Source organism: Gracilinanus agilis, chromosome 3 (assembly GCF_016433145.1).
Source record: "Gracilinanus agilis isolate LMUSP501 chromosome 3, AgileGrace, whole genome shotgun sequence".
In the NCBI taxonomy this organism is placed as follows: domain Eukaryota; kingdom Metazoa; phylum Chordata; class Mammalia; order Didelphimorphia; family Didelphidae; genus Gracilinanus; species Gracilinanus agilis.
This window is the reverse complement of record NC_058132.1, coordinates 111,270,487-111,291,518: the sequence shown is the minus strand read 5'-3', so window position 1 is coordinate 111,291,518 and position 21,032 is coordinate 111,270,487. Positions and strand designations below refer to the sequence as shown.

Sequence of the window (21,032 nt, the reverse complement as noted above, 5' to 3'; positions counted from 1 at the left end):
AGTGCTGAGACAGAATCAGCAGCTTTCAGAACTCCTAGTCCACAGGAAAAAAAGGCTGGGAAAATGAGCAAACAGCAAAAGAAATACAAGCAAAGCACAGAATCAGCAGGGGACAGCGCAGTCTAAGAAACCACATGCAAAACTTAAAAGAAAAGTGGAAATTGGTATCAGGTGCTAGAAGAACTGAAAAAGGAATTCAAAATTCAAATAATAGGTTGAAGAAAAATGGGAAAAAGAAATGAGAGTAATACAAAAAGAACATAGCTTAAAAAGCAAAATTGCTCAAATGGAAAAAGAGGCACAAAAATCCGGTGAAGAAAAGTTACTGGAAAGTAGAATGGATCCAACGGAGAAGTAGGATTTAAAGGTCATGGAAGAAATTAATTCTTTAAAAATTTGAATTGGGCAAATAGAAGCTAATAACTTCATGAGATATCAAGAAATAATAAAATTTAAAAAATCAAAAAATAGAAGAAAATATTAAATAACTGACTTGGAAAATAGATCCAGGAGACAATTTAAGAATTAATTGGACTGCTTGAAAAATCATGATTTTTAAAAAAAGTGTTTAGACATCATATTACAAGAAATTATCAAAGAAAACTGCCCTGATATTCTTGAATAAGAGGATAAATAGAAATTGAAAGAATCCACCAATCACCTCCTGTAATAAATCCCCAACTGACAACTCCCAGGAATGTTATAGCCAAGTTTAAAAGCTCCCAGACCAAGGAGAAAATATTGTAAACATCCAGAAAGAAACAATCCAGATATGGAGCCATAGTCAGGATTATACAGTATCTGGCAGCTTCCACTTTGAAGGACTGGAAGGCTTGGAATATGATATTCCAGAAGGAAGGGGAACTGGGTTTACAACCAAGAACCCCTACCCATCAAAACTGACTATATTCTTTCAGGGGAAAGTATGGTCATTTAATAAGATGGAAGATTTACAAGCATTCCTGAAGAAAAGACCAGACTTAAAACAGAAAATTTGATGTCCAAATACAAAATTGAAGAGAAGCATAAAAAGGTAAATAAGAAAGAGAAAAAATTTAAAGGCTTCAATAAGGTCAAATTTTTTATAATCCTATGTGGAAAGATGATATCTATAACTTTTAAAAATAGTTATTCTTACCATAATAGAAGAAGTATATGTAGACAGAGGGTGTCATAGTAAACTGTGTAGGATGATATGCAAAAAAAAAAAAAATAGGGGGAAAAGAAGATTGCTTTAAGAGAAATGGGGAAAGAGAAGTAAAATGGAGTAAATTATATCACATAAAGAGCTGCAGGAAGAGGTTGAGGGTGCTGACAGATAATACTTAAACTGTACTCTCACTAAAATTGTCTCAGAAAGGAAAGAAAAGCCAGATTTATGGGGTATTGAAACCTATCTTACCCTAAAGGGAAATAAAAGAGAGGAATAAGAAAGGAGGTAGTGAGGAGAGGAGTAATATAAGGGAAGGGAAATGGGAGGAATGATTAAAAGCAAAACACTAGTGTGGATGGAAAGAGTGAAAGAAGAAAGGGCAGGATTAAAAGAGGAAAACACAGATGATAATCATAATGTGAAAGTAAATGAGATGAACTCACCCATAAGATGGAAGCACATAGCAGAGTGGATTAAAAACCAGATTCCTACCTTGAAGAACTTTTATTCTAATAATGAGATAGACCCCATAGGAGAGTGTGGCTAAAGGAAGAGAGTTTTGGTCTGTGGACTCATTGAGTTTGTTAGTAGAGCCAAAAATAATGTCTTATTCTTTTTAGTAGCAACAGTAGAACTGATTTGATTACAATTTAAAGAGTAAGAACAAGATATAGAAAGTGAAGTGAGTGGGAAAGGGTAGGAAAACACATGTACTAGGGCAAATAGTAATTTTCCTGTACAGATCCTGGTGTCGTGGTGGTCAATTGGATGGGAATTGAAGCATAGATGAAGGGCTGGCTTAAATATAGTGGGTCAGGTGAAGTTACTTACTTACATAGCCAAACTGAATTGACATAGAACAAACTCCTAAAGCCCAGCTGATTAACTCCTCAACACCTCCCCTCTTCACTACTTTGTCTCCATGGATATTGGTCTTTGGAGGTTGTTGTTCCATTTGAAGAGCATAGGAGATGAAACTGGCAAGTTTGATAGTAACTGGACCTATGATTTCATTAGTATATAGAATTCCTTAGTGGGGAAACTCCTTTAACCAATAAAGGCTGATACCTTCTCTGCAACTCGAATAGTTAAAACGCTAACATAAACAAATAGGACCACTATAAACTAGATCTTTGAGCAAAGTACTTCTCTTGGAACCATTAATTTAAATGAAGCCTTTTTTGTTTAAAAAAAAAAAACTTAATACATCATCAGTTTGGTTTGCTAAAAGTCATGTTGTGTATTCCATGCATTTAGCAGACTCTTTATTGTATTCTGTTGTCATTTTCCATGATAGCTTAATATAGAGCAAAGGTTTGTGATATAGACCCTTTATCTGGTGAAACCTATGGATTTCTTTTCAGAATTCAATATATACATATATTTATATATATATATATACACACACACACACACATACATACACACACATATGTGTGTGTGTGTATTTATTTATTTAGAGTGTTTTTTTCCATGGTTACATGTTTCATGTTCTCTCCCTTCCCTCTTCCCTGTCCCCTTCCCAGAGCTGACATGCAATTCCACTGGGTTATACATGTATTATTGCTCAAAACCTATTTCCATATTATTCTATTTGTAATAGAGTGATCTATTAAAACCAAAACCCCGCAATCATATACCCATCAAACTGCTTGATCAATCATATGCTTTTTTCTACTGAGTTTCTATTCCCACAGTTCTTCCTCTGGATATGGATAGCATTCTTTCTCATAAGTCTCTTGGTATTGTTCTTGATCATTGCATTGCAACTAGTAGCAGAGTCTATTGCATTTGATCATTCCACAGTGTTTACTTTCTGTGTACAATATTCTCCTGTTTCTGCTCATTTTACTTTGCATCATTTCATGGAGGTCTTTCCAGTTTTTATAGAATCAAGCAATTCATCATTCCTATTAGCACAATAGTATTCCATCACCATCATATACCACAATTTGTTTAGCCATTCCCCAATCAAGGGACAACTCCTCATTTTCCAATTTTTTGCCACCACAAAGAGCACAGCTATAAATATTTTTGTGCAAATATTTTTCTTTATTATCTCTTTGGTATACAAACCCAGCAGTTGTATAGCTGGATCAAAGGGCATGCAGTCTTTTAAAGCCCTTTTGGTCATAATAGAATTACATTTTTAAATGAATAAAATACATAACTTGCAAAGGAAGCCAGTTATATTAAAAAAAGTTATCAAAATGTAAACTAAAGCAACAACAAAAAAATTTGCAGGCACCATGACTTAGTTTTATATTCTATTTCTGATACCTGCTATGTGATCATAGGCAAATCCCTTAAATCCACTAAGGTTATTTCCTCATTAGTAAATGGTAGTAAATGGTAGATAATACCTGTAATTACCTAAACTACCTTCATGTTAAAGCATTTTGTTAATCTTAAAAATACTATATTGCATATGTTCATTATTATTACTAATATTGATGATGGACTTATATCATTTCCATTTCCCGCTAGAAGAAATTCTAATTTTTGTATGTTAAAAACTATCAGAAAATAAACTTAAAATCACATGGAATAATGTTTTAGTGCTGATTTAAAATGAATAGGCTATTTTAAAGAATCACAAGTGATGACTAAGAATTACTAAGACAGGTACTCTTGAAATAACGAAGCCCTATTAGAGATAGAAGGAAAAACTGAAGATAAAGCAGTCTGTTGGGCATTTTATTTAAGTGTTCAACAGGTGAACACATGGGATTAAGAGGGGATATTATTGAGGATGTAGACACTAAACGATAACTCTAGCCCAACTATCAATAATATGGAATTAGTCTTGATCAATGATACATGTAAAACCCAGTGGAATTGTGCATCGGCTGAGGGGGGTAGGGAGGTTTGGGGGAGAGGGAAAGAACATGAAATATGTAACTGTGGGAAAATATTCAAAATAAAAGTTTTTTTAAAAGTGTTCAAGAAGTAAAGTAATAATTTTATTTATGACTTTTAGAGAGGGGAAAAGCCATCATTCTAACTTTTCATCGATTATGAAAAGTCTTAAGATACTGCCAGATAGTATAGAAAATGTAAAAAGGATATTTATAACAGTCTTATTTTCCCTCAAGGCATTAACAAGTTAAAAATTAATACATATCATTTATCTCAGTAGCTAATTTTCATACACAAAATAGCCTATTTGGGATTGAAGATTGGCATTCTGTACTAAGTAATTTTAAAAATATATCATGTTAAATATTGTTGACATAAGATGGTTTTAAATTCAAAACCTGTAATTTCCCTTGTTAGGGACAGAAAATGATCAAGAAAAACAATTTAGTTGTTTTATGTATATATTTTATACAAACTGGTGCTAATGTGTAATAGACAAATTATTACAAGACAGTCGAATTTAGAATTACACATCCTTGACATTGCAGGAAATAGGCACAAGGAAAGCGAGACAATTGTTATATGGAACTTGATTAGTCTGATATTTGTGTTCTATCTTATTAATTTATGGGAAATATTACTACTGATTATTGTTTTAGGCGTACTTTAAAAAAAAAATTTAAGCCCTTAATTTCTGTATATTGGCTCCTTGGTGGAAGAGTGGTAAGGGTGGGCAATGGGGGTCAAGTGACTTGCCTAAGGTCACACAGCTGGGAAGTATTCGAGATCAGATTTGAACCTAGGACCTCCTGTCTCTAGGCCTGACTCTCAATCCACTGAGCTACCCAGCTGCCCCCCTGATTATTGTTTTAGAGTAAAAAAAAGTTTTGATAATAGATCTGTAAAGTGACATTTTGCCCAAGTATACTTCCTTTGTAAGCCACTTATAGTTATTGTGATGTCTAGCTCTTCTATTCAACTTGCTGTGTTTTCTTTAATGATTCACTTTATCTTACATAGACATCATAACTGTCCTATTTATAGCGTAGTATTTTGGGCAATTTCACTTCATACAAATAATGGCACAAAACACTTCAATGTTGTACATTTTTGTTTTATTTTGTTCAGTTATTTTCTCTTCAGAATTTTTATTTTGCCTAAAATATACATAAGCAATCCAAAATTTGGTATTTCTAGATGAGCTTATTTGGTTCATGTAGAGTACCATTACATTAATATATCATAGTTTGTTCAGCTCTTTGCCACTTGATGATCATTCCCTCTTAGAATCTAGTTGTATATTTAATTTTTTTTTTTTTAATGTTAGTACCCTTTCAGGATCAGAAAGTTGTTGACTAGTACCTATTCCCTCTCAAGGATTTGTCTCCCTCTAAACATCCCCCACCTCAATTGTTTGTTTCCTTGTTGAGTAGGAAATGTAGTTCTACAACAAACTGTATGTTGAACTCTCACTTATCAGTTTCAGATAAGAGTAGAGGTCATTTGGTGCCCATTCTTCCTTTTTCTCCTAGGTTGAGTACTCTTTTTTTGTACCCATCCCAGTTATGAGAAATAGAGGATAAATTCTACTTTCTTTTTCAGTGCTTTCTATACTGGTATACTACTTTTGCCATCCTTTCTCTTTCCCTCTTAAATACTACAGAACAGAACTAGTCCATTATTACGTCTTTTGTTTTTCTTATTTAATTTCCTCATTATCCTATGAAAACATCAAAGTTCTGAAGGGATATTGTTTCTTTTCATTCTATTAGAATGTTTACACTGCATCATACAGTTCCAATGACCCAAATATATTTGACTTTGTATTTCACAAATTGGGTTTGCATTTCAAAGTTCCTACTCATTTCTAGTCTTTTCATTAGAAATGTTTAAACATCCTCTGTTCCAAAAAAGTTCATTTTTACCCTCCCTATAGCATAATATTCAGCTTTTTGTGGTAAGCTTTTTTTTTGATTTGTAAGCCTTTATTTTTTGGAATATTGTTTTCCAGGTTTCTTCTATGATTTCTTGGTACTCCTTCATTTTGGGTGTTTGAATTATTTTTACTTTTATGTGATAGAACTCCATATCTCCCAAATTTTTCATTTTCCTTTTTGGTAAGATTAGCCACTCTGATAAGTGTGAGGTGGTATCTCAGAGTTTTAATTTACATTTGGAGCATTTTTTTATATGATAGTTTTTTTTTTTTTTGTATATGATAGGGTTTTTTTGTATATGATAGGTTTTTTCGTGTTAACTTCTGTGTATTGGCTCCTTGGTGGAAGATTGGTAAGGGTGGGCAAAGGGGGTCAAGTGACTTGCCCAGGGCCACAAAGCTGTGAAGTGTCTGAGGCTGGATTTGAACCTAGGACCTCCCATCTCTAGGACTGACTCTCAATCCACTGAGCTTCCCAGCTGCCCTGTATGATAGTTTTAATTGCTTCATCTGAGATTTGACCATTTATCAATTAGGGAATAGGAGAGTGGGATAGGCATTAAGATTTTAAAGGCTTGTAGTAATTTACATATGTATGTAATTATGAATATAAAGTTTTACATAATGTTTATATGCCCATTTAGTATATAATGTTGCCTTATCTTAAAGCCATCTCATCCCTGGTGACCTCTTCTGCTTTTGGCAGAATTTTAGTCTTGCTAAAGGGACTCTTTATACTCTTGATATTAAATTTATATGCAACTATAGCCAAGTATGCATGAGAATAAAATCCTTCCTTGAAATTTCTCTTTTTAGCACATCAAAGCTGCCAAATGATCTACTTGATTTGCAACAGCCAAGTTTTCATCCATCTGTACATTCTTTATCAACTGCACCTCAGGTAGCAAGTACATGGGGAGGTAAGCAGTCAGTGAATTCTTCATGGAACATTGTATAAATTATATTTTTAGTCACTATTGTTTTTTGCTTTTTCTAGGTGATTTTGGTTTGATTTGATAAATGGCAATATGAGTGATTTCTATCAAAGTAATTGTGTTGGAGCACTTTGGTTTTTGAAGAAATTTAATAAATACATAATTTATTAGTGTAGACTAAATTAAAAAGTAAGATAAAATGCCATAGAAAAATTTTTTATGTTGCACTACTGAGTTTGTCATGTGCTTTTAGAGTTTAGCTGCTTATTAAATCTTTATCCATAACTTAAGGAGAACTTAGCCTTTTTTTGCTAATCAAACTGCAAAGGCAGCTAGGTGGTTCAGTGGTTAGAGAGCCAGGCCTGGACAGGAGGTCTTGAGTTCATATCTAGCCTTAAGATACTTCTTGGCTTTGTGACCCTAGGCAAGTCACTTAACTCCAGTTGTCTAGCCCTTACCTCTCTTCTGCCTTGGAACTGATACTTAGTATTGAAATTAAGTCTGAAGATAAGGTTTGTTTTTTTTTAAAAGGTATATTTTCCCTTGAGAAAAACTGGAGAATGTGTAATAGTTATAACTAGTAACACAGTTGATATTAACAGAATATTTTCCATGATTTTTTAGTGAATCAACAGGGATTTACTTTTTTGTTTTAAATGTTTGCTTGATTCAAACCAAAAGGTTAATAATTACTATTAAAAATTCTTGGTTCTTAAAATCAGAAATACTTGCATAATATCTTTAATATATAGGAACTTTAATATTTGAGGAAACCATGATTATAGATTTTTCTTGTATTCTAAAAGAAAAGGGATCCAGATGTATAAAGTTCTTTATCTAACTCAACAAGTTTAAAAAAATTTTTTTTTTGGTCATTACCTACACTTACATAGAAAGAGGGAAAGGGAACATCAGGAAAGGATATGTGATGTCTAAGTGAAGAGAGCTTCAAGCCATATTGTCTTCAGATATCATTAGTTCACAAATAGGATCTGAATTAATAAGCCAACTTTCCTAATCCTTTACAGCATGAAAATTAGAAGTGTTCCCTAACCTGTTACTTTCATGGTAAATCTTTTTTGGATATGAAATAGTTATATGAATTATTCCAAATTTGTGTGTTCAGTTTGCAATAGGTACTTTTTGCTTCTGTAGTATGTTACTGTCATATCTCATTTTTACATGAAGTCAAGTCAGAATTCTGTCAGGCTTTGGCAAAGAACACAAGCTTTGATAGTGTATCATGCTAGAATAGAAAGGCTTTGAATAATGGTTATAGCATATTATGCTGTTTGAGCACCAACCTAGCTAAGCATAAAGAATTTATCACCAAGTAGATGGGCCACTCCATTACTAGTTAACTTCTTTTTGCCTATGGCAGCTTTTGAAAGAGAAAAAAATATCAAAATGACCCTTCATTTTGTTTGGCCTTTTTTCACTTCTGTAACGACAGTGGCAAAATAGGGGCTAGATGTTGGAAGAGTAATAGTTCCTAAGCCATCTGTAAGTTCCAATTTAGCTATTGATTTAAATATGAAATCTTTGTTCAGTAACAAATGAACAGGCATATTACAGGAGAAGCTTGACTAATTTGGTGAAAGGGAAAAAAAAAAAAAACACCAATTTGGAGCCACAGAACCTAGTTTTGAGCCTGACTCTTATTTCTCAGATAGTCTTAGTAAAATTATTCCCCCAGGGTTCACTCCTTATCTGAAAAATAGGAGGTCAATCAAAATTTCTGAAGTTCTTTCCAGCTAGAAACCTATGATCTTATATTAATATTTGCATTCTCATTATAAATGTAACCAGGAGACAAAAGGAAGTTACCACTACATGGGTGAATGACTCAGAGTCAGTACTTGTAGAGTCAAATAAAGGAATTTGAAGCACTATTTGGAATTCCTAAAAAAATTGGAAAAATACTTTTGTTGTTAGAGACCTCAGAAGCCATCCATTCCAATTTGTACCAAGACAAAACTGACAAATGGTCATCTCTCCTTTGCTTTGTGATTATCAGAGTAGGGAAAGCTGTTACCTCTTGAGACAGTTCATTTTATGCATCTAATTTTTAAGAAGTTTCTCTTTATATTGTACAGCATATAAATTGAGTTCTTTGCAGCTTCCATCTTATGCACTTAGTTTTATCCTCTGGGGCCAGATAGAAATCTTAATAACCATTTCCAAGTGATATTCATAATATTTGTAGATAATTATTATGTCCTTCCTGAATCTTCTAGATTAAAGACTCCAAATCTTGAATTCAAGGTCCTTTATTGTCCTGGTTGCCTGCCTCTCCTATGCTTTGCCCAGCTTACTGACACTCTTCTTAAACAAACTTTTCTAAATGTGATCTGACCAAAGCAATCCTGTATGGCCTGCTCTATCAAACTGTATACTTATCGAGTATACCAAGTTTTTGCTTGTTTTTAGATTAATTGCTATACTGTTTCCTTTGTTGTTTTTGAAATGTTAATTTCTATAACCCAAATATTAGAGGAGACACTTATCCCAATTAAATATTATCTTCTTATATTCAGCCCATTGTTTTAATCTGTCTTCATCTTTTTTGGATCCTGACTGTCATTCAAGGTATTCTTAGTACTTTTTTTGATTTGCCATTTTTTACCGTTACCCATATATATTAGAAATGGTACATGACCAAGCACCAATTGTTGGGGCACTGTGCTGGAGATGGCCTTCATATTAACATTTATCCATTAATAACTAGTTTTAATCTTGCTGTTTAGCCAGCAATAGATCCATATAATTGCAGAATCATCTAGCCTATATCTTTTCATCTTTTCTACAAAAAGAGTGAGAAACTTTGTCAAATCATTGTCAGAAACTAGGCAAGCTATTTCTGTAATTCCCCTGAAATAACTATTTAGTGTCCCTTTCAAAATAAAGGAGATAAAATGAAATGGTTAGAACCTATTGTTTATAAAGTATTCTGGTTCTCTGTGATTACTGATTCTTTTTCTAGCTGCTTACTAATAATTCTTTTAATTATTTTTCAGAATCTTTCCTTCATTATGTTACTGATCTGCACTTGGCAGACTAATCTCTTCATTTTTGTTTTTTTAAATGAGGATATTGTCCTTTCTACAATCTTGTAGTTTCTCTCCTTTTCTCCAAGATCTTTCAAAGATAACAAATTGCAATCTGCCCAGCATTTGCATAATCTAGGTCTTTTATTACTATAGAATGTAATAGTTCATCTATGACAGAATTAGCAGTTTGTCTTATCCTAAGACAAAAGAAAACAAGAAACATTTCATAGGATATGTGATCATTTCACATCATATCACTCATGATAAACATTGGCCAAAAGACATTTATGAAGGCCATTGCACCTTTTGTTCTTGTAGCTGATGCAGAGGATGAGAAGGCAGAGAAATTCTATAATGGATTGTCCAGATTAAATTAGTTTGTCAATACTGTGTGACTTGAACAAGATAGACATGGTGACCATTGCAAAACAAAAATTAGACAACATGGTTTTAGGAGTAAGAAAGTAAGAGAAGTTCAGGGTTCACAGATTATAAAGCCTCATGCCTCTGTATCATGAATACCTCAAAAGTTAAGATACTATATGTGGTAAGCAACGAAAAAACATTTTTTAATCAAATTTACTGCTTCTTAACCAAAGGAGATTACTGCTAAGCAGTGTGGTAAACAATTTCTAATTCATCTCTGTGTAGTTAAACCATCTATTTAGAGCAAATATCAAAATCAATACCAAATGAGGAGATATGGTTTGTATGTAGTTGAGGTAACTTCATCCTGATCAATTGAAGCAAGTTGCTTTTGCTTTTGGAAAAAAAAAAAAGGATAAAAGAACAAACATCAACACACGTCACTATTTCCAAAGGAATATTAATGGGTATAAACCAATAACCACCACTAGAGAACTCAAATCACATGTCAGTGAAGGGGGCAACACCATTTTAGACTATAAACTTATTTGTGATATTTTACAGTAGTATGAAGGCCATTTCCTCTTAAAAGAATGAGAAACAGTGGAGGGAGAAATAAGTATGCGTGATGTTGGGCAAGAGATCCATGGACATATTTAAGCATAAAATTGGGAGGTCAAAAAAATGACCAAATAGATAAAATAATGTAAATGATTGATAAAAATATCTGTTACATCTCTCTTCACCTTTATTGAAAGTGGAGTCATCACATTTAGATAATGGTATATGGATTAATGTTTTACACAAAGTAGTAAAATATCTTTAAGAGAAACAAAGATAGGAAAAACAGCTAAAACGAAGTATATACAGAGAAAGCATAAGCTAGAGGGGACACAATTTTGATCGTGTTTATTTGTCCATTTTCAAGATATCTGAGGGTGAGACAGACATCAAAAGTAGGGAAGAAACATGGTTCTTATAAAAACACTAATAAGCTCAGTAATTACTAACATGTATATCTACTTTACCATCTGTACAAAATCTTTATAAGAATATGTATTAAGGATATAAGTTGACAGATACAAAGAAACTTTTGTAAAATATACTCTATAGCATGTTATATCTTAAAAAGTTGCCCAGTTAAACAAAAGATGTAAGAAAACAAGATGTACTGTTATTTGTTGACTTCAAAAAAGTATTTTATTGACTAAAGCAAAAGATAGCTTTAAAGGCTGTCTTCCACCCAATATCCCCCTATGTTAGAATCATGCCAAATTCCTATGAAGACAATAAGAGAGAACTTGTGCCTATTTAACATCAAGCAATTCATAAAACAAGTAAATGAGCTTGAAAAGTCCTGTGGCACAATGGGTAGATCCCTTTGGAGACTTTTTGAGAGGTCATAGAGATTTATGTGTGCTGGTAGGTATATAGCACGTGGTCTGCACCATTGGAAAAGAGATAACCACATTTAAGAGGTTACAGATTGATGGAAGAATCGAAGTGTTTCTGGAAATTAGATTTCCCTCTGTCTGGAATGCTTTGTGAAGTAGTATAAGTAGATCTTTGATTCTATGATCCTATTTCTAATTAGATGAAGAATAGAGAATCTTAGAGAATGTATGCCAAAATACATCTTGTAAGAACACAGGTAACTTCTTGAAAGTTAACTGTTAGGTATCAGATACAGAATGTAGTTGGTAGAAGAAAGTTTCTAAAAAGCGAGATGGGAACTGAATAATTAAAATGCATTTCATCAATCACATCTTTCCTTAGATTACTTATCTGTTTCCACCAATTGTTATTTTCCAATTTAAAAAATATTTATCTTATTTTATACTTAACAAAGCTGTTAATCTTGTTTGTAAATTTTTGGGGAGAGGAAAAAAAGATGGTTTTCATTACAGCTAACATTTGAGAAACCAAGAGACTTACCTTGTCTTTTCAAGGCATTTCATTTGTTAGGTACATTTGATTGCAAGGATGATGATATAAAAGTAATTTGATTCTAAGCAAGTTTTGGGAGATGACAGTTTTAAGATTTCAGTTCAGTGCTTCAGTACTGTCCTAATTTGTGTAGTCTGTCATATTCTGGTCATGAGCTTTTTAAAAAATGAAGTTTTATTAATATCTTTTATATCAACTAAATTTTCTGCAAATCCATCCTCCCACCCCACCTACAGCCAGAGTCATCCTATGTAATAAAGACTTTTATTTTTTTTAAAAGGGAAAAATTTAAAAATGAGCAAAACCTATCAGTATATCTAAAAATCCGAAAATATATGTAGTATTGCTCACCTGTACATGTTTCATCTCTGCAGAGGAGTAGAGGAAGGTCTCTTTTGTAAGAGCTTATATGTTCTTTATAATTTTATAACACTTATTTTTTAGAGTTTGTAGTGGTTCTTTTGGTTTACCTTATTATACTTATTGTGTATATTTTCCTGACCTAGTTTACTTCACTTGCCATTTTAATTATGTAAGTCTTTTCATATTTTGTTGTACTCATCATATTCATCATTTCTTACAGTATAGTATTATTCTTACTTTCATGTTCCACAGTTTGTTTAGCCATTTTCATGTGGGTGGGTATCTACTTTTCCTCCAGTTTTTAGTTACCATTAAAAGCACTGCTGAAACAATTTTGGTATGTTAGAACTTTCTTTTTATCAAAGGTCTTGAACTTTAAACAAATGAAAAAATGAAATAAAAAAAAATTTAAGTGACAGAACTAGTTTGGACAATCCTGAAAACAAAGAAGTGCCTATTATTAGTTTTTTTGAGATATTTTCCTCTTGCCTGTGTTAGGTGCAGATACCTCTCTGAAATATAGTTAAATGCAAATCACTAAAGCCATAAAGATCTCAGCAGCAAATGTTAAGATGTCAAAAGGGAAAAAAGTTAAAAAGCAGTTTCAGTGCTTCTATGTGAAGCAGTTAATGATGCACTCTATCATGGGCATGAGAATAGAGGGTTTCCTGTAGCTTTTTATTAGTGAGTCTTTCATTTTTGGTAAAATGATCTACAGTTAAAACAAGCTCTTGGTTGAATACTAATATGTTAAATGCATCAGTGCAATTAACTCAAGACACCATTAAAGAATGTTTATGGAAATGTCGTGGTTTTTTTTAGGAGATTAATGGTAGTCTTGGTTTTTATGTAGTTATTCAAACAACTAGGCCTCTTATGACAAGGAAAATTCATTGTAATCAGTTCTGAAAGTTATGAAGTTTCTCATCTGTGGAGATTTTAAGTCATGTCTTAATACTTTACCTTAAAAAAATGTAATTGTTCAGAAATCAAGGCACAATTACATAAGGATAGAAACATTTCTGTTTTCATATTTTTATTTAGAAATAAAAAGCTATTTGTCTTGTAAAAGTTTTGAAATATTTCTTTTAAGACAAGTATTCATAGTATAGATGCCTTAAATTATTGAGAAGTAGTGGCAAAATCAGCAAATTTTTTTATGTTTTAGATTATATTGCAAACATTTGATTTCCTCTTCTATAAAGAGGGAATAATACTCATAATACTTCCCTAATGGACTTCTCAGCCATGGTCACACACATTTAAAGGTCTACTTTATACTGTATCACTAGAGGGGAAAAGAAGCTGAATAGAGAAGGTAGGAGTGACTTAGCCCTTTTAATGGTTTATAACAGGGGTCGGCAACCTTTTTGGCTGTGAGAGCCATAAATGCCACATTTTTTAAAATGTAATTTCGTTAGAGCCGTACAGTGTTCACAGTGTGCGGTCCTGTAACAGTGCCTGAAAAAAAATTGACTTTATGGCAGAAAGAGCCATATCTGGCCCTCAAAAGAGCCATATCTAGCTCGAGAGCCATACGTTGCCCACCCCTGGTTTATAAAATACCCCAGCTAGGTGGGTGTAGTAAATGGAATTCTGAGCCTTGAGTCAGGAAGACCTGGGTTCAGATTTGAGCTGACTTTTTAGCAGTGTGACCCTGGGAAAAGTTGTTTGTCTGCCTCAGTTTCTTCTGCTTTACAATAAGAATAATTAAAACACCTATTTTCAGGATTGTTGTGAGGATCACATGAGATATTTGTAAAGCACTTAGCATAATTTCTGCCACATGGTAATTACTTAATAAATGTTTTTTCATTTTTTCCTTCTTTTCAGTGGACTATTTTTCTAGCCAAGCTCAGCATAGGATAGTCAGAGCCTTGTAGACATTACGGGACAGAGAAGTCCAGCCAGGAAGGCTAACACAGGACCTTCTTGTTGGGGAACTAGTCTGGTGCCTATGAATATGGTAGAGAAAGGCAAGGAACAGTCTCATTAGCACAAACTGAGCATAGGGTTATATACTATGTACTTGGGAAGCAGGTGCTGTCCAGTGCTTTTTTTTTTTTTTTTTTTTTTTTTTTTTTTTTTTTGCTTTGAGGCTGGTGCTAGGTGCTGGATGCTGGATGGATTAAGGCAGATCCATTGGAAACTGAGCCTAAGGCTATGCACTAGGCAAAAAACAGGAAAAGTTGAGGCTACTGAGTGTCTCTGACTCTGAAATGGTAGCAGGGAATTCAGTCCATATACCCAGATTGAGTCAGATAACTGAATAACTAGAACAGGGAGCTCAGACGAGGGGGACCATGCAGTTCTGACACTCTGAACCTACAAAATTCTCTAGCTATTTGACAGAGGCTGAGGCCAGCAGCAAGCTGGAGTTTCAACCAAGGGCAAACTATAAAGTTGTGCTATAGACCCAAACTGACCTGGTGCTTGCAGAGCTCACCCTGGGAGAGTAACAATCTGACTTCATCATTTTTTTTTTTTATCCTGGGACTCCATTCTAGGAGCATAGGGCCACAACCGGTAGGCAATGGGTCACACAGTCGCTCAGGGTCGCCCAGCTGGGAAGTGTCTGGGCCCGGGTTTGAACCTAGGACCTTTCGTCTCTAGGCCTGGCTCTCAATCCACTGAGCTAGCCCAGCTGCCCCTACTTTAGGTTGCAGTTTCTTTAGCAGATGTAGTTTTTACAGGGTGGGGTTGCTAGCCCCACGCCCAACCCTCCTCCTTTTTCATCTGGGCTAGGGACCGTCCTTGGCCCAGGAGTGGTAAGGGTGGGCGATTGGGGTCAAGTGACTTGCCCAAGGTCACACAGCTGGAAGTGTCCGAGGCTGGACTTGAACCTAGGACCTCCAGTCTCTAGGCCTGGCTCTCAATCCACTGAGCCACCCAGCTGCCCCGACTTCATCATAGATCAGACCAATTAGAGCACTTTGAAAGTTTATAAGTGCCAGGCCTCTGTGATCCTAGAGGAATATAGAACTTAATAAGAAATAAGCAGCAGAGAGAATACATATCAGGACTAAACTTGACCCTAACAAAAGTCTCATTAATTCACTTAGTAAGCCAGGAAGAATGAGTAAACAAAAAAGATATCCATGATAAAGAGCTATTATGGAATTTAGACATAAATCAAGACATAAACCCAAATGAAGAGAATTACATTACAACATCTGTAAGTAAAGACTCAAAGTAAAATGCAACTTGGCCACAAGGTTGACTAGAATTCCTAAAAGAAATGAAGCAAGAGTTTATAAATCTCTTAAAAAAATTTGAAAAGAATGAGAAGTGCTCAAGGAAAAACTTGGGAGAATTAACAGCTTTATGCAAGACATACAAAATCTTATCCAGGTAACAGGTTCCTGGAAAATTAGAATGCACCAGAAATAAATCAGTAACCCCCAAGAGTCAATAAAAATATTGAAACATTTAAAAAATAGAATAAAATATAACATTCCTCATTAAAAAAATATTTGACTAAGGAAATAGATAAAGGAGAGATAATTGGAGTATCATCAAACCACCCAAAATCCATGACCAAAAATAGACCCCCTGGGTATCATTTTTCAAGAAATCATAAATGAAAATTGCTTAGATCTTTCAGAACAGGAGAATAGAGTTTAGCTAGAAGTAATCCATCAGCCAAATCTAGAAAGGAACCCCAATATGAAAACTGTTGTTTTGCACATTATAGCAAAAATCTAGGTCAAATGAAAATACTTTATCTAAATATCCAGAGGAAAAAACCCAATTTACTGAGGAGCTATAGTCAGGATCACACAAGATTTTGCAGTTAACTGCCATAAAAAGTGAATTTGGAATATCATGTTGTAAAATACCAAGCTTTTGCAACAACAACAAAAAAAACTCAACTTATTCAGCAAAAACTGAGGAAAATCTCATAGGAGAAAAATAAAAGGGACTTTGAAATAGAGGACTTCAGGTATTTCTGAGGAAAAGACAAAAGACCAGAGTGGAGTAGAAATTTTGAAATGCACACATGGTTCTGGAGAAATGAAATGGCAAATATGTTTGGGCAATCAAAATGGACTCTATAAAGGATGAAGTATGTATATCTTAACAAAGAAAAAAACCTAGTGTCCTCTCAGAACTCTGTCAAGAGTCACAGAAGATATTAAATACAAAGAAGAAAGTGTTAAAAGACTATGGACATCATTTGAACCTCACTTTGTTCAGAACCAGTCAGAAGAGGGTAGAACCCCTGTCTCTCCCTTTCCCTCTGCAGAGTTTGTAGAAATACATAGAAATAGATGAGGAAAATGAGATTTTAAGAGGGAAAGGATAGGATTGGTGAGAGATTAGTTGTCAGCAAAGGAAACTTCAACACTAGAGGGTGGATGGTGAAAGGGCAATTGAAAAGAAAGATTAAAAACCTGTGAATTGGGGTGGAAAAGAGAACAGCTGAGTAAAATTGCCCTAATTATAGATCTCTAGTGTTAAAACACACTCCTCTTCTTTCACAACTGGAGTGGGGGAGAGAAGGAGAAAGTCAAGAGGACAGGATAGAAGGAAATGCAATTAAAAATAAAAACTGATCATCCAAATTGGGTAAACTCACCCACAAAATGGAAGAGAATAAAAAGATCTGAATTCAAATATTATGTTAATTTAACCATTTGAAACAAAGATTTACATAGATTAAAAAGAGGGACTGGAGTAAAAATCTATTATGTATCATCTGAGCTCAAAAAGCAGGGATAGCAATCAATCTAAGAAAAGCCAACAGCAACAATGGACCCACTTGAAAGAGAGAAAATTATGTTTTGCTGAAAGGTACCATAGATAAAGAAATAATATTGATACTTAATATATATGTACTAAATGGCATAGCATCTAAACTATAAGTATCAAACATGTAGCCTTCAGGCTTCTGACTTGCACAACTCCTAAGTGCAGCCTAAACCAGATTAAAATGTACTTGGGATATAAAAAAATAAAAATACAGTAAAACATAGATATGTTTTATTAGTAATTAACATGAGACTTTCTAAGTCAGTATGTAACTGCAAGTACCTTATGTATAGTTTGGTGGCCCCTGTTTCTATTTGATGCTACTGATCAAAATGCATTAAAGAAAATCTAAACAAGTTATAGGGAGAAATAGTAAATCCATGCCAGTGAACTATGCTTGCAACTAAAGAACTAGAAAAACCAGCAAGAAATACCAATTCAACAACCAAAGAGAAATTCTGAAAATCAAGGAAAAGTAATAAAATTGAAATTTAAAAAACTATTGAACTAATAAAATTTAGATTTTTTAAAAAAGAAACAAAATACATAAATGATCAGCTAATTGATTTTTTAAAAGAAAGAATAAAACCAAATTGTTAGCATAAAAAATGAAGGTGTTACAACAAATGAAGAGGAAATAGTTGCCCAAAATGATCTTTCCTAACTTTATGCTAACAAAGCAAAAGAAATGAATGAATGTTTACAAAAATGTATATTGTTTAGGTTAACATAGAAAGAAATATAGAATTTTAAAACTCTACCCCCAAAAAAACCAAAAACCATAAATGAATTCCTTCCCCTTAAAAAACCAAGGCTAGGCAGATACATACAATTCATCCAAGAAATGATGAATATCAATAATACAAATCTGTTTGCAGAAAAGATCAAATATTACCAAATTCTTTTTATGATACAAATATGGAATTGATACTTATCAAAAAAATTATAGACAAATATCTCTGATGCATATTCAAAATTTTAAATGAAATATTAGCACAGAGACTATTTCAACTTATTAGATAGATCACACACTATAACCACATTGATTTTATACCTGAAATGGAAATGTAATTATATCATTGGTACAGAAAAAACTTTTGATCAAGTAGAACATTTGTTTCTATAAAAAGTTAATGAAAAGAATACAAATAAATGAACTTTTTCTTTAATATGGTAAATATTATCTATCTAAAATTAAAAGCCAGAATTACCCAGGGAATTGGGACAGTTAGGTGATTAATTGGAAAGAATGCTGGGTTTGAAGTCAGGAAGATGTGAGTTCAAATCTAATGACCCAAGGCATGTCCTTTACCTTCCATTTGCCTTGGCGTTTTCTTAACTGTGTAATGATGATAACTCAGGGTGATTTTTCAGAGATAATATTTGTAAGAACTTGAGCAGAGGGCCTGGCACAGAAGTTACATTTATAATGCTTGTATTCATGCCCACTTCCCCCAACCCCCACAATGCATTGAGAATAAATTGGAGACCCTTTTAATGTGATAAAGTAAAGGGAAAAAACAAGGATGAATGTGAGGTGAAACTTTGGAGTTGTTTAATTTACATTTCTCTAGTTTTTGATGATTCAGAGTATTTTTTCATATTTGTTGATGGTACAAATTTCTTCCTCTGAAAAGTGCCTGTTAGTTCCCTGGTGGAACAGGTAATGGGTTGATCTAGCTCTTCTGTAAAACAATTTGTAACTCTTCCCCCAAAAGTCAGTAAAATGTGTATGCTCTTTGAAATAACTATCCCACTACTAGACCTATCCCACTATTAGTCCTATATCCCAACGTAAGGAATTAAAATTAAGGGTTTGATTAAAACATATGAAAATTATAAATAATTATGAAGGTCACTGATTTAAAATATTATAGCTTAAGTCAAAATGGCTTTCAATAGTTTTTATTTACAAAATAGGTGGAGAGAATGAAAGTTGAGAAATAAAAAAAGAGGGTAGAGAAGATATTTAGCCTGTCACACTAAATATTGCTCTGGTGATCAAATCAGCCTGACACGACTTGTTAAACCTTGACTGGAATTAATATTTCTCCAGAAGTCAGGAAAGGAAAGCCAGCTATTCACTCTCCCAAGTTCCCTCTAAGAGGCAGTTCAAGATGAAGATGACGGCCTGTTGATGACGACTCCTGAAGCTGACCACTAGCCCCAGAATTCAGGGCGTTTATAGTGACTTATTGTCCCTTCCCCTTTTCACAGGGGCCAATCACAGCTTTCAAATTGTCTAGTATTGCCCAGGGGGCAGTGTCTTGTGGGACCTACTTCTCATCCTCTGGATTCACAATTTCCTGACTGAGTTGTTAACCACTTTAGCAAATGATTTGGAACACTCTTAGTGTCTGGTGAGGTACTAAGTAGGGATATTTAACTTAGTGTTAACCAAGTGTTAACTCAAAATAGACAGAGAATTAAGAATTCCCTTTCACACCAAAAAAGATAAAAGAAAAAACAAAAGTACTCTTGCATAAGAATATTTATAACATCTCTTTTTGTAGTGGCAAAGAATTGCAAACTAAGTGGGGGTATGTACACATTAATATTGAGAATGGCTAAACAAATTATGCTATTTATTATGAGTACAATGAAATATTATTGCAATGTCAAAAGTGATAAGGGATAGTTTCAGAGATATCTGGAAAGACTTTCAAGAAATGACAAGAAAAGTGAAGTGAAAAGAATCAAGAGAACAAGTCATATGGTAACAAGATTGTTAAGTCAGACAACTTTGAATTACTTAAGGTCTCTGAAATGTGGTGACCAATTTTTATACCAAAGAGCCAATGATGAAGCCTGCTGCTACTCACTTCCTGAAAGAGAGGGATGAATTCAGGGTACGTATGAGGCATACAGTTATGTATATGACCTTTTGTTTTATACACAAGTGTTAGAAAAGTTTTTTTTCTTTCTTTTCCTATTTATAAGAGGGGATAGTGGGAAATAGAAGTAGTAATACTTCTTAATTGAAATGAAGAAGAAATTTAAATTATTGTGACATACTGTTAAGATTGTAATTATTAGGATGCTATCTAGATAAAATATAGTCATAAGAAAATTCACCACAGAGATGCCTTAGAAATAATATACTTAATTCATTTTTGTGAATGGTATTCAAAACTTAACTTTTGTTTACTTATTAATTTTTCATAGTTCACTATGTCACTTTGTGACACCTTAAATTTTAAGCCAGTTCATGGAGTACTTTTAACTAACTGAAGTGATTAAAATATAGTAGAAGGGAATTTGCACATACCTACTGCCACTGCTAGTATAACTTTGGATGGAGAATTTGGCACACACACACACACACACACACTCTCTCTCTCTCTCTCTCTCTCTCTCTCTCTCTCTCTCTCTCTCTCTCTCTCTCTCTCTCTCTCTCTGCCTGAGTGGGAAAAGACATCCTCTTTTACTTTTTTAATACCTTTTGGTTCAAAAATGTTGCTGCCCAGGTATTTGAATTACAGTTGATCATAAGACCATTTGTCTCCCTACTTTTATAATGTTCTTCAAGAGTTATGTTTGTTTTAAAGGTTGGGAGGGACTTCTAATCCAACTCATTTTGTCTGATGAGAAAGCTAAGGCCTGGAGTAACTTGCCTAAGGTTACATTGCTGATAAGTGATAGAGCCAGAATTTGAACCCTTGTCTTCTCTT

The 21,032-nt window shown here is 33.8% G+C and overlaps 1 protein-coding gene across 10 annotated transcripts in view; it reads left to right on the top strand.

Moving 5' to 3' along the window:
- Nucleotides 1–21,032, top strand: part of PICALM (phosphatidylinositol binding clathrin assembly protein) — a 128,132-nt gene that overhangs the window by 72,873 nt on the left and 34,227 nt on the right. For all 10 annotated transcript variants that reach the window (XM_044668211.1, XM_044668208.1, XM_044668210.1 and 7 more), the window contains exon 12: nucleotides 6,765–6,868. In XM_044668211.1, the coding sequence (XP_044524146.1) occupies nucleotides 6,765–6,868 (104 nt within the window). The remainder of the gene's footprint in view (nucleotides 1–6,764; nucleotides 6,869–21,032) is intronic.